The 14,383-nt window shown below is 39.7% G+C and overlaps 1 protein-coding gene across 5 annotated transcripts in view; it reads right to left on the minus strand.

Moving 5' to 3' along the window:
• Positions 1–14,383, minus strand: part of LOC139996527 (uncharacterized) — a 102,328-nt gene that overhangs the window by 13,315 nt on the left and 74,630 nt on the right. For 4 of the 5 annotated variants that reach the window (XM_072020883.2, XM_072020886.2, XM_072020882.1 and 1 more), the window contains 3 exons: positions 9,073–9,276; positions 3,508–3,846; positions 2,624–2,946 (listed from right to left, as the gene is read on the minus strand). In XM_072020883.2, coding sequence (XP_071876984.1) covers positions 2,624–2,946; positions 3,508–3,846; positions 9,073–9,276 — 866 coding nt within the window. Of the gene's footprint in view, positions 1–2,623; positions 2,947–3,507; positions 3,847–9,072; positions 9,277–14,203; positions 14,225–14,383 lie in introns of those variants that run through there. The other variant, XM_072020885.1, reaches the window with a different exon arrangement.

Raw genomic sequence — 14,383 nt, forward strand, 5'->3', positions numbered from 1 at the left:
TTTATCCTTTCTCCGATAGCTTTAATGTTAGGCGGACGTACAAATTAGAGCGGGCGCATCTTCCTTCTTGTGACAAACCGGAGACGCTGCGCCTTTAACTTTGCCGGAAACGCGCCATTTAGTTGTTCTTTCAAGGATGATCACTTCCAGGGAGCACGTATTGTTAGGCTACTACGGTTGCGTGGGTTTAAACGAGTCGAGCCTAGTCAGCGATCGCAATTATGCAACGAGAAATTAATCGGCGGCGTAGAGGGGTTTGGCGGGGCGAAAGCAGCGACGGATTGTTAGCGCTGATTGCCAATTAGCGGCCGGAGAATTCGCATTTGTCAACGTTCGATTCGATCGTCGAAAGACGCGAGCTACTTGCGCGTTAAGATGCCTTCTATTCTCTACGTTCTTTTTTCTTCCCTCGTATGTATCTTTTTTTTTTTTTTTTTTTTGAAGTAACAGAAACATTTTATTCATTTGCAATGTAAAATATCTATTTGATTTATTTACTTATTCGACAAACCTTTTGTTGTAGCGGATTAACGCACGGGACGGAGGAACAAAAAAGACAAAATAAAGAGGAGAAGTGAAAAATAGCTGAAGATGCGCGAAAGAAGAGTAAAAGAATGTGAATAGACAGACAGAATGAGAATTGTAAGAAGCAATGACACGGTACAAAAGTGTAAAGACAACTTACGACCTGACACAATGTCTTTAAGATACTTTAGATTGGCCGAAGATATCTTTGCTCGTGTGACAGCAGTTTACGTGTTTCACCACACGATTTAGCCGACTGTGGTAACCATACAGCGTGTGGTGTTGTTTTACAACACCAACGAAACAACAGAACACTTGTTGAACAAACAACAGCAACTGCTGATATCCGGCCAGTCGACGATATCTTTAGCCATTTAATTATTAACACTTTACCGGTCGATAGCCGATTAATCGGTTTTGTTACCGACACTTACCGACTGATAGCCGATTCATCGGTTTTTTGTTACCGACACTTACCGACCGAGAATTTATTAATCGGCTTTTTGTCGTCGATAATTTTTCTCATTATTTGAGCAGTAATTTGTTATTTAGTACTAAGGTTCCTTGCTCAGTTGTATCAGTTGCGTTGCTTTGTAAGCTGCCACAGTTTTATACCAATTTCAAGATGCCGGTCGGACGTGCGTATGCTGTTGAATCGCTAGCGGTCGGTAAAGTGCTAACAAAGATTACATGAAATATCGTCCTTTGTTCGAATTATCGTTAGTTAAAATTTGTTGTAACCAGACCGCGGATGTTTATGCAGAATTATACTTCTGTGAATAAGATGGAAGAAACATAGGCAAAGATTTCTTTGCTTTTTATACAGCAACTATACTATGGATGTTTTATTTATCTTCGTGTATTACATTTTGTCTTAACACGTTCGTCGCCACGTCGCACATAACTATGCGACGGGTATACTTCTGTGGGGACCTCGTCACCCAAATATGGGTGACACTCTTCTTATTCGAGTTAATTAAATACACGATATTATATATAGGATATGCGACATAAAAATATTAAAAACACATTATACCATACTTTTTATTAATTTATATTCCGGATAAAATATTACATTATGCTATATCGCATTTGTTAAAACATTTCAAACACATTTTGGCCACTTCGAACAATAATTGTAGACTTCGTCGTCGCTACTCTCCTCACTTTCAAATATATTTTCACGCTGTTTACTGAACATTTTGAGGATGAAAAAATCTCACAAGTTTACTTCTCGACTAAATGAAAGATCTGAATACTCGGAATACTCTAACTGGAAAGCTTGTCGCTTTCTCCATTTCAGAAATAAATAATCTTTTCTTTACAATGAATCGAAGGTGATAAACGACGAATTCCTGCTTGTCGCTGTATTACCGACGGTCGGACACTGCAGGAAACTTAGCCGAATCACGCTGGGCGACGAACGTGTTAATTAAACGCGCATAAACGTCCGCAGTGTAACTGTAATATCGTTAGAAATGCAGCGGATTTTGTTTCCAGTAGTTTGATGGTCTCGGCGATGATCTCTGCTGGAAATTGGAAATCGACAACGAGAACGGCGCATCTTAATTGTCAATGTGGAATGCGCGTTAAAACTTGCAACAGCCAATTATCCAGTTAACGATAGTTACCTCGCAGTTCAACACTGCACGACCTTCCTTAAGAAACACTCTTAAATTTCAATCTACTTTTACCGACTGGTATAAAATAAAATTGCTCTTTTAATGCTTTCGGCGAGGTTTGCCTAGATAAACAGGCGAATGGAAATGTTATTCTCAGATAAACAGAACATTTGGTAGAATTATAAAAATATTGTCAGCAGGTGGCACGTTGTTTCTCGTATGCGTGCGTGCGTGTTTGTAAACCCAAATAAAATTAAGGATTTCATAAATATTTACGGATACGTGTCCGTAAATATTGATTTATAAATATGGAAGACTCGCGGCCAAATGGGTTTCACTCACAGCAAATACGATACGAGTTATTTTTTCAACATTTTAATATAAAAATAACGTCGTTCTCGTTTCGCTTCCATCTGCTTATTATTTTCACGACTTGGAATTTTCTACTTTCTGTTTCTGCCTTTATTTCTACGTACCTGCTGGTGGATTTTGCTGGAAATATTGGGTCAGATCGTTTCTTCGGGGCAATGGCTGGGTTCTTCGTAACGTTGTTACCACGCCTCGCGTTCGCGTTTTTAAAGCGTTCCAACCTGACCTCCGCTTGAGATAACTTCCTGGTAACACTTTGTTTTGGAAGCTTGTCAGGAACATCGACCATAAAGTCCTCGGGGAATTCCTCGCTCTCGAGGTCGTTTTTAACACGATGCTTCAACGTCTCGTCGTACTCCATCAGATGAAGTTTCGCCATCATACGATTCCTTTCTATCATATCCTCGTCCAAAACTTCCTCCATACGTGTCTGCTCGAATGCAATTGAAATATCGAGGTAAAAATTGTCCAAGCGAATATTTCCCTGAGCTATGTACACAACTAAGATCGCCAATAGCAAAAGAACGTTTATTTAAATGCATCGAGTGGAGATGATAGCGTAGCTCTGGAATATTTTATCTCAGTTACACATTACAATTAACAGATCTGATCCTAAGCTAAACAAATTGTATTTATCCTTGTGCTTTAAGTCTCAAGAAGGCAACATCTTTAAACGCTCGCCCTATAAACTTTTAATTTACGTCTTTGCGTTTACTGTTTATTACAAGAAGCCAAGCAAAGTTCTATGAATTACTATGAGAGTATTTTTCCAAATTTAACTTTCCTTTAACTTGCACCTCGTGTCCGAGATTTTCCACCGTATGCACGAGGTAAGTCGATACTTGCTGCTTCGCGTATGGTAAAAATACGTGGCAATTCGAATCCAACGTATGTATCACTTGTGTGTGTGTGTGTACACATGCGAAGGAAATATGTTAAGAAATGCTATTTCAATAGGGAAAATTGCCAGGTTTGGAAAATGGCGCGTTACCTCGTCTCGATGGTTTCCATTCGCATATTGCGCGACGTGGTTCTCGTTTCCAAACTCGTCATCCTCTTGGTGCTGGCGCGCGCACGGACCGAACGATTCTCGACTGATTTCCTCGTGATACGAGACGATCGGTTTGCCACCGTTCAAATTGCTGTTCACGTCAGCCCTGGCTACTCGCTTCACAGTCACCGAATGTCGGTTCACCGTTGAATTTCCGTTCTTCTGCACGCCGTTTCCGTTCGTCTGTTTCCGCGACTTGTTCTCCAGCGGCTCCAGTGGGTAGCTTCTGTCGATGCCCTTCACCGTTGTTTGCCGTCTTTCGTCGAACATCTGCCTCACCTTCGCGAACAGATGTTATTTTTACGATTAATCTCGTCGCTGCTTGTTAATCAGTTAGCTGCTGCGATCACTTTGGTAGCTTTGCAAAGCAATTTACCTGAACCGTGTGGCGAAAAGTAAGCGGCGACGAGTATACTCGTCAAGCACAGAGTATGCGTTAGCTGCAACGAAACGGTTGTTCTATTTTTGAATTTGATTAGTGACAGGCTAGTTGTAACACAATCATTTTGAAGTAACAGAATATAATGCAAAAAGTAAGCTGCGACGAGTATACTCGTCAAGCACAGAGTGTGCGTTAGCTGCAACGAAACGGTTGTTCTATTTTTGAATTTGATTAGTGAGAGGTTCGACGTAACACAATCATTTTGAAGTAACAGAATATAATGCAAAAAGTAAGCTGCGACGAGTATACTCGGCAAGCACAGAGTGTGCGTTAGCTGCAACGAAACGGTTGTTCTATTTTTGAATTTGATTAGTGACAGGCTAGTCGTAACACAATCATTTTGAAGTAACAGAATATAATGCAAAAAGTAAGCTGCGACGAGTATACTCGTCAAGCACAGAGTGTGCGTTAGCTGCAACGAAACGGTTGTTCTATTTTTGAATTTGATTAGTGAGAGGTTCGACGTAACACAATCATTTTGAAGTAACAGAATATAATGCAAAAAGTAAGCTGCGACGAGTATACTCGTCAAGCACAGAGTGTGCGTTAGCTGCAACGAAACGGTTGTTCTATTTTTGAATTTGATTAGTGACAGGCTAGTCGTAACACAATCATTTTGAAGTAACAGAATACAATGCAAAAAGTAAGCTGCGACGAGTATACTCGTCAAGCACAGAGTGTGCGTTAGCTGCAACGAAACGGTTGTTTTATTTTTGAATTTGATTAGCGAGAGGTTCGACGTAACACAATCATTTTGAAGTAACAGAATACAATGCAAAAAGTAAGCTGCGACGAGTATACTCGTCAAGCACACAGTGTGCGTTAGCTGCAACGAAACGGTTGTTCTATTTTTGAATTTGATTAGTGACAGGCTAGTCGTAACACAATCATTTTGAAGTAACAGAATATAATGCAAAAAGTAAGCTGCGACGAGTATACTCGTCAAGCACAGAGTGTGTGTTATAATATGGAATTAAGCTGCAACGAAACGGTTGTTTCATTTTTGAATTTGATTAGTAACCGGTTCGTGGTAACAAAATGTTTCTTCATGACGAGTATATTCGTCGAAAAACAGCTAACTGGTTGAAAGCAACGATGGATAAGATAGAAGATGGAAGATAGAAGATGGATAAGTTTAAATAATTGTTTATTAAAACTTATCCATCTTCTAGAAATGTACAAACTGTACTAATTTGCCAATTAACTAATTGCTAATTAGCAGCACTGATCAAGGTAAATGTACCAAATGTAGCATGCAAATAGTATAATTTAAATAGTATAAAAGTATTTAGTATGTTTATAGAATACACGCAATCGTAGTCAGCAACAGCTTACCAGAAGATGTGACGATGAACAATAAATTAAAAAAAAAAAAAAAAAAAGAAAAATGAAAAGGAAAAGAATCACGAGGAGAGATCGTTTCTCCTACTTTTTTGATCCTCGCAACTGTAACAAATTTTCAGAACAAGTTCGTTCAATGTTACTCGAAGGTTTACCTTTACTTGTTGACATAATTTCACTTCCCGACAAACTGGTTCCACGCCCGACAACGCTCACTTACGAATTCTCAAGATTGCGGTCAAGGCTCGTCAAACCCTTAATCTTCTTACCTTTCTTCAATAATAAACGCAACCATCCACCTTGCTTCGAATTCTTCAGAAATATTTTATACAACACACCGTATGTTATATGCAAATATCAGTGTTATATACAGGGTGTGCCTAACTTCAATGTCAAAGCTTCGCGAGGGCGTAGAGGATGGATAAATTAAGCAGTGAACTGCGGAATTTAGTTTTAAAAGTCCCTCATAGAGCGCGTAATTAAAGTCAAGCAACGACGAGTATATACGTCGAACGCAGGCCAGGTGCTTCTACAATAAATTTTACATTTTTACATTTTTATTCGACGAAAAATGAATGATTCATCGTTGAGAAAGATATTGTTATTAAAAACTTACAAATTGGCAAAAGGTAGTAAGTTAAATCCCACGAACAATTGGAAAATAATCGACAACTTGATTTGTAAAAAACAATACATAATCGATACGCCAAAGAGGTTAATCAAATAATCAAACTTCTTTTATAAAAAAACATAATAGGTTTATTGGAAATATAAAGGAAACTCACTAAATATCATTTGTATTACTTTTTACAAAAGTCTTCAATTCTTATAGCAAATGCTACTATTTTATTTTACACGACGAGTATACACGTCGAACGAAGTTAACTGGTTAGAAAGAAAAATCCCCTAGGGATTTGCTCTTAGAGAGAATCGCGGTGAGAGGAGCAAAACAGTTCTCGTTTCTACGCTTGTTTATTCGCGTTATCGTCTATTTAATGAAGATACTGTTCAAAATACTGGCCTCACGCAGCGATGCAAGCATTGCAATTAACGACGACCGCTCTAATTGCAGCCAGACATTGTTCCGCTGATATTTGATGCGGAAACGTGCCATAACGCAAATGAACAAATGAAAGAATGAAAACGTTTTCTTCGAAATGCAACGAGAAGGAAGAAATTTGTGAAGGACCTCTGGCGGCCAAGGATACGCACAAGTTTTTTTTTAATTATTTAACACTTTACCGACCGCTAGCGATTCAACAGCATATGCACGCCCGACCGGCAGTTCAGGTGCAGATTCTCCCTGGCCGCCGGGTCTGTTACGGTTTAGACTTTCCAATATCATTCTTTTCGTTCATCGCGAACGGTAAGTTTTACAAACTGGTATAAAACTATGGCAGTTTAAAAAGCAACGTAACTGAGCAAGGTACCTTAGTACTAAATAGCAAATTACTGCTCAAATAATGAGAAAGATTATCGGCGACAAAAATCCAATTAATAAGTTATCGGTCGATAAGCGTCGACGACAAAAAGCCGATTTGGCTATCGGTCGGTAAGCGAGGGCGACAAAAATTCGATTAATAAGCTATCGGTCGGTAAAGTGTTAATTTGTACTTTACAATTTGTCCAGTTGGACATTCAGTCAATTTATTCTGCTTACCAAATGTGCGTAAACAAATTCCCTTGCTAAATTGCTCTCCGATCTCTAACAAGCGCCAATAACCTATAACTAATTATTAGGTTGGCAACTAAGTGCCAATCCCTCAGTTGCCAACCTAATAGTAATAAGAAAGAACTGATTGGCCGAGCCACCGTGAGAGTCGGTTAATTGGATAAAATGGCAAGTTTTTTTATTTTTTATTATTTAATTCGTACTTTACAATTTGTCCAAAAATGGCAAGTGTGTACGGGCCTGGAAAAAGCGGATAAACTGCGGAGGCGACAGTTGGGGGAAAATCACGAAGGGATCTGTAATCCGCTACGAGATGAAATCTCACTGTCGAATTATGGTATTAATATGATGATAATATACGACAACGACGTGCTTGGCACTAATTTTAATCTCAAGCCTTGTGAAATGACCGGTTTGAAAATTAAATTTGAAATTGTTATTTCTTCTGTTCATCTAACTTTATGTAAATTCTGATATCAACAAAAATGGAAAAATTGATTGATCGAATAATGTAAGAATTTACGTGAAGTTAGATGATCCAAAGAAGCGACGATGAATGTCGATAATTTATCGACCCCTATAGGCGTTCGAAGTTTTCACATTTAAATTCGCGACACCCGTATTTACAGACAAAAATAAGTAAAAGAGGGAAGAATAACATTTTGCCAGCGGAGGCTTCGTTTTGGAGAAAAAAATGAGTTTGAAAAGCCATCGGGTACCCCAGGTGCGTTAACTGCGAGTTTCCAATTACGAAACTTCTGTTGCTGCTCGTGTCTGTACCATTGAAACACGAACAACGTGACGATCTGTCTTCTGACTAATGAAATGATTCCAACAAAATACTAACCTTGTCCTTGTCCATGAAACGATGTTCAAATTAAATACAGAACGATGGAAAGTAATAATCGATATCGCGGAGATAAGGCAACGACAATAACAGAAAGCGGATCGTGTTACCAGCCAGAAGCGAAAGTTTCATAATTCGAAACTTGATACGACGATAGCTCACGTGTTTGTAAACTCACTTTTTGTAAGAAACGAAGCCTCGAACGAAAAAATGTCTCCTTTTTTTCACTTATTTCTCTATCGATACAATCACCATCCGATCGCTCGTACCACGATTTCGGAGACACCCTGTATGTACGTAGAAATATTTTCCTGTACAGGAAAGTTTTACACTTTTCGAAGATTAATATCCAGCTGGACAAATTGTAAAGTACAAATTAAATAATAAAAAAAAAAAAATTTTTTTTGCACGAAGAGCCACGTTCTTTCAGATTCTACCGCGATATCGAGACGACCCATTTATTCGCATATCTTTCGTTCGATCACTTTATCCTTTCTATTCTATTTTAAGCGCGAGTAGTTCTGCTGTTATCCAGTTAACAATAAAATAATTGTATTCGACGTATTCCTAAGAAACTTCATTTCGGCGCGGTTGACGTATATACTCGTCGCGTAAAATAAAGAATTACTCTTTACCATGAAAACAGAAAATTTTAGCAAAATGTAGGTCATGCTCGGTATAATGTATTGCTTTTTATAAATCGAGTCGATTATTTTTCCCAATGCATCCCCATTTGTGTACTTCGCTGCGTATATCCGCCATTTTCCCAATCGTTTCGTCCACTTCATTTTGTTCTTTTCAGCAATTTTTAATTTTTTAATAACAACACCTTTCCAACGATGAGTCGTTAATTTTCTATCGAATAAAAATCTACTCCTCCCTCCATTTGCTCTATTTTCTTCGCAAAATTTACCGTACGAGCGCTTGTCCTGCGTTCGACGTATATACTCGTCGTCGCTTGATTTTCACTGCGCGCGGGATTTTTGAAACTAATCTCCGCGGTTAACAGGTTAACGAACGAAGGCGTGTTTCGCGAGAGAAAAAAAAAGAAGAAAAGAGGAGAAGGAACGGAACGAAAGGCTGAAAGGCGATTCGTCGTGATTCCCAGCCACGAAACAGCGGCCATTAGCCCATTCAAGAAAGCGTAGCGTGAAATCGCGTTACGACAACGCGCGGCGCGTTTCCACGCGAGGATTCGCTCACCTTTCCACCTTGCGAGGTCGAGGTTGTATGGCTGCTGCTCGAGGTCTTTGTGACGGTGTGCTGGCTGATGGAGGTAGCATGATTCGAGCTGTTGGAGCCGGCGCTGCCTCGTTGCACCACTTGATAAGCTCGTTGCTGTTGTTGGTCGTAAAGCTGCAGCAACTTCTGCTCCTTCTCCTGCAGTTGCTTCTGCTGAAAGCGAGCCTGCGACAACCGCGCGTAATTTTCTCTTAGCTTTATCATATCTCGCCGGGCAATGTTTCTCGATGACGACAGACTTCTACGATTTTTTTAAGCCTCGTTTTTAGCCTTAAAAGTCAATCGATGACAAATTTGCTGGTCTTATAAGCTTAGGTTTGTTCATAGATTTTAACGAAGCTCATCAATTTCGTTTCGTGAACTGAACGTGTGCACGAGCGTGACAAATTCTTTTAAATTTGTCGTTTGAAGGGATTTTTAAAGCAGAATGCTATCCGTTCGGGAAATTGTTGCTCCTTGCCTTTGTTTAATTTTCTTAATTGCTAGACAGCACAGGGATTGGACTTATGTGTAAGATCGTTTAGGTTAGGTTTAGGTTAGGTTAGGTTCGTTAGATATGTGGTCGAGTACAAGAGACTCGAGGAACATGTGAAGTTTGTAATTTTTAACCTGTTGAAATTGATAACAGGCTTGAGGACGGTTTTTCTATACTTTTCATAAACTTTGCTATCGGTCTGGGTATTTCTTATATTTGTTAATACTTCTTTACTTCTGTTAATACTTCTTCTAATACTACGATCTTTAAATCGAATCTTGTGAATGGATCCTGTAACGACGCGACGATTACATTTGTTTTTCAGAATCTACACGAACACTTTAACGAAGCAAATTACTCAGACGTGTTCTCTTTCAACGATGAAATGGCCAGCCAATACAGGATAGGCCAGCAAAGAAGCACAATCTGAAATATTGCCGAGGAATCAACAGCAACAACTCCTCAAATGTCACAAGTTTTCCGCGTGGTGAACAAGTTGCAGCGATCGACAATTGTCACTTCGTCAATGATCGCGTAATCGAGCGAAACGTTCGTCCGAAAACTTGTTTGCACTTGAATTTCTTCCAATTCAACTTCTCCTGCAATAGCCTCGATTCCACCTCGTAACTTTATCGCGTCTTTAACCCGAAAGAGATTCTTAAACGCACGGCGATCTTTTCCCTTCAAAATTCCTTTTTTATATCGCGCGATCTCCTAAAATCGCGCAATCGACGAAGCAACGAAGCGATCAACGCGACTGACGATCCACTGGCTCGATCGATCCGCGATCGTTTCTTAGCTGATCTCCCTCGTGGAAACAATTAAGCCGGAGCTGTGATTCGCGAGCGAAGTTAACGCCGGCCGGCTCGCGACTTCTTGTTAACCGCGGCTCCTACAACGATAGTTGCACAGGCTACAGTGCGAGCGATGCATACGCGGCGCTCGCACGCCGTGCAATCTCATCGATTCCTTTTAACCTACATGCCAAGGGGTTAGTAAACTCGTTACCTCGCTGAAGCCGGCGGAATTCTTCCCTTAATTCCAAGCGAGAGCCTAAAGACCAGGCACCAAGCGTTAGACGATTCATTATTACTCGAACGATCGACTAATGGACTTGAGATTAAGCAGTTAGCTGCTTTTGACGAGTATACTCGTCACGAAGAAGTGGAAATATTCTGTGTTATGAAGAGAAAAATGATGAAGAAAATAAAACAGTCGTTTCAGTACAATTTAACTCTATATTACAACAGCCACACATATTGTGGTGCTTCACGAGTATACTCGTCATCACTTACTTTTTGCCACAGACTGTGGTGCTTCACGAGTATACTCTTCATCACTTACTTTTTGCCACAGACTGTGGTGCTTCACGAGTATACTCGTCATCGTTTACTGTTTGTCACATGCTGTGGTGCTTGACGAGTATACTCGTCACGAAGAAGTAGAAATATTCTGTGTTACGAAGAGAAAAATGATGAAGAAAATAAAACAGTTGTTTCAGTACAATTTAACTCTATATTGCAACAGCCACACATATTGTGGTGCTTGACGAGTATACTCTTCATCACTTACTTTTTGCCACAGACTGTGGTGCTTCACGAGTATACTCGTCATCGTTTACTGTTTGCCACATACTATGGTGCTTGACGAGTATACTCGTTATCGTTTACTGTTTGTCACATGCTGTGGTGCTTGACGAGTATACTCGTCACGAAGAAGTAGAAATATTCTGTGTTACGAAGAGAAAAATGATGAAGAAAATAAAACAGTTGTTTTAGTACAATTTAACTCTATATTGCAACAGCCACACATATTGTGGTGCTTGACGAGTATACTCTTCATCACTTACTTTTTGCCACAGACTGTGGTGCTTCACGAGTATACTCGTCATCACTTACTTTTCGTCACAGACTGTGGTGCTTGACGAGTATACTCGTCATCGTTTACTGTTTGTCACATGCTGTGGTGCTTGACGAGTATACTCTTCATCACTTACTTTTTGCCACAGACTGTGGTGCTTCACGAGTATACTCGTCATCACTTACTTTTTGCCACATACTATGGTGCTTGACGAGTATATTCGTCACGCGTAAAAGGTCGTTACAATTCGCTGCTTAGATTACAGTTTAGTAATTGCAGTAAATTGCAGCAATGAAATTAAAAAATAAAACAGTCATATCATGACAACTTCATTCTATATCATAACAGCCACAAATATTCTGTGCTTGACGAGTATACTCGTCACGAAGAAGTAGAAATATTCTGTGTTACGAAGAGAAAAATGATGAAGAAAATAAAACAGTTGTTTTAGTACAATTTAACTCTATATTGCAACAGCCACACATATTGTGGTGCTTGACGAGTATACTCTTCATCACTTACTTTTTGCCACAGACTGTGGTGCTTCACGAGTATACTCGTCATCACTTACTTTTCGTCACAGACTGTGGTGCTTGACGAGTATACTCGTCATCGTTTACTGTTTGTCACATGCTGTGGTGCTTGACGAGTATACTCTTCATCACTTACTTTTTGCCACAGACTGTGGTGCTTCACGAGTATACTCGTCATCACTTACTTTTTGCCACATACTATGGTGCTTGACGAGTATATTCGTCACGCGTAAAAGGTCGTTACAATTCGCTGCTTAGATTACAGTTTAGTAATTGCAGTAAATTGCAGCAATGAAATTAAAAAATAAAACAGTCATATCATGACAACTTCATTCTATATCATAACAGCCACAAATATTCTGTGCTTGACGAGTATACTCGTCATCGCTTACTTTTTGCCACATATGTTAGGTACACGCTTTTCAAAATTTTCAAAGAGCGTTTATAATCGAAATCGTATTTCCACGTCGAAAGTACGTAATTGTAGCCTTTGTTTTCGCCCACGTGTAGTATACCGCTTCCATATTTTTTATATTCCAAATATTTATGTATTTTTATATTCCAAAGTGACCATCTCGTTCTATCGATTATCGATCACATCTGGCAATTATATTCAGAAAGAAAATCGAAACAAAGTGATGGAGTAAAAACGAAGATCAATACGTGGCTCGTTTTATATACAATCAATCGTCAGTCAATGTATTACAATCAATTTTCGAGTGACGTGAGGACAGAAACGCGGGTAGACGCACCGCGTGCGTCAGATGGTGTTACGAGCAGTGCACGTGCATATGACGAATCAGAAAATTTCTATATGATTCTTCCTATACAGCTTCATCATCTGATATACTTTTTAAATAAAAGATATTTTCAAGCACGTAAAAGACTAACAACGTAAACATTCTCTCGCTAAAACTAAGCTGACGAAACGAGGAACACTTCTCCTTAACAATTACACATATTTTCTACCGCGATTCTAACTTTTATAAAATATTGATCACAGATCTTCCGTTACCAACTTTCCAAATATTTTACATCGCCCCAAAAGTTTTTTTCATTTTATTGGGTTGGCAACTATAGATGGTATGGACAAAATCCACAATCACTTAGTTGCCAACCTAATATAAGCAAACGTTGAATGCACAACATTTCTTCTTTTGTATTATTTTATTTGTAGTAACAAAACAACGAATAAAACAAAAAATGTTTGTTATTTCTTTATGAAACGAAAGAAACTTTTCACCAAAAATAGTTAAACAAATTTTGTCAGGTTAGAAAGATCGACTTAGTTTCGTACGAACGATGAAAAAGCTTCCGCACCTTGAAATTTCCCCACCTTACGCCGTACGTTTTGCAAAGGTGAAAGACCTGTCGACGCAACTCCCACCAGCCACTTAATTAAAGTCGTGGTGAATAATCGTATTCGCGAACGTTCAGCTGATGTTGGCGCCTGTCGCTTGTGTGATCAACCGGCCAGGGATTCGTCTTCGTCGAAAGATCGAGTATTGTTTGATAATCAAGAGGAAACTGTCAATTGGATAGCCGTCGAATCGTTGAGCCGGCAATCAGGCGGCCTGCTAATTGATTTATTCCTAATGAGCCTGGTCGGCCGCGCCGCGTCCATCGTCTCTCGCTTTGTACACGTGCAAATTCCTGGCTCGGCCACCCGTGAACGCGTAATTCGTAATGATAACGAGACGTTGATTGGACGTCGATTAGCATCGATGATTCGATCGGTTGCCTGAAATATTTTTCCCTTTTTTACGCAACCGTGTCACATCGTTGCTGGCGTTTCGTCGATTAGACGTGATCTTCCTACCAACGTGATCGAAACGACGATGGAAAAACAGCTTCGGCGCTTGTTTGCTTTCCTGCCTCCGCTTAAATCGATTATTGTAATCGCGACGATATTCAAGTTACACTTGCTGAGCAGACAAAGAGATTGTATTGGCTTGGCAACTAAGTGATTGCGGATTTTGTAACACCACCTAGCGGCAAAATCTGCAATCACTTAACTGCCAACCTCGGCGAGCTGCGTTATTTAATTTTTGGAAATTAATACGAATACGTCGTTTCGTTCGTCGTTCAGGTTGTCAGAGGTTCCAGCAAGATTATTCGTTTTTATATCGTGATTAATACGTAGACTGATGTGTTTTCTTAATTGCGCATTCTTCACATGTCACTTCCTTTCTAGGTTGCTGTGTCTCACGCTATAATTGCCAACCATTTACAAGTCGTTAACAGTGTAGCCACGTAATGTTAACCAATCGATTGGACTAGCGAGCACGCGAATATCCAGCCGCCTATTCGTGAAAGAGAATTTTCACAGCGATTTACGAAGTACACGTACAATAGCAAGAGAACGACAACGAAGACCAAACTGTGTCAAGTACGTTTCACGCGA

Source organism: Bombus fervidus, chromosome 18, assembly GCF_041682495.2.
Source record: "Bombus fervidus isolate BK054 chromosome 18, iyBomFerv1, whole genome shotgun sequence".
NCBI lineage: Eukaryota > Metazoa > Arthropoda > Insecta > Hymenoptera > Apidae > Bombus > Bombus fervidus.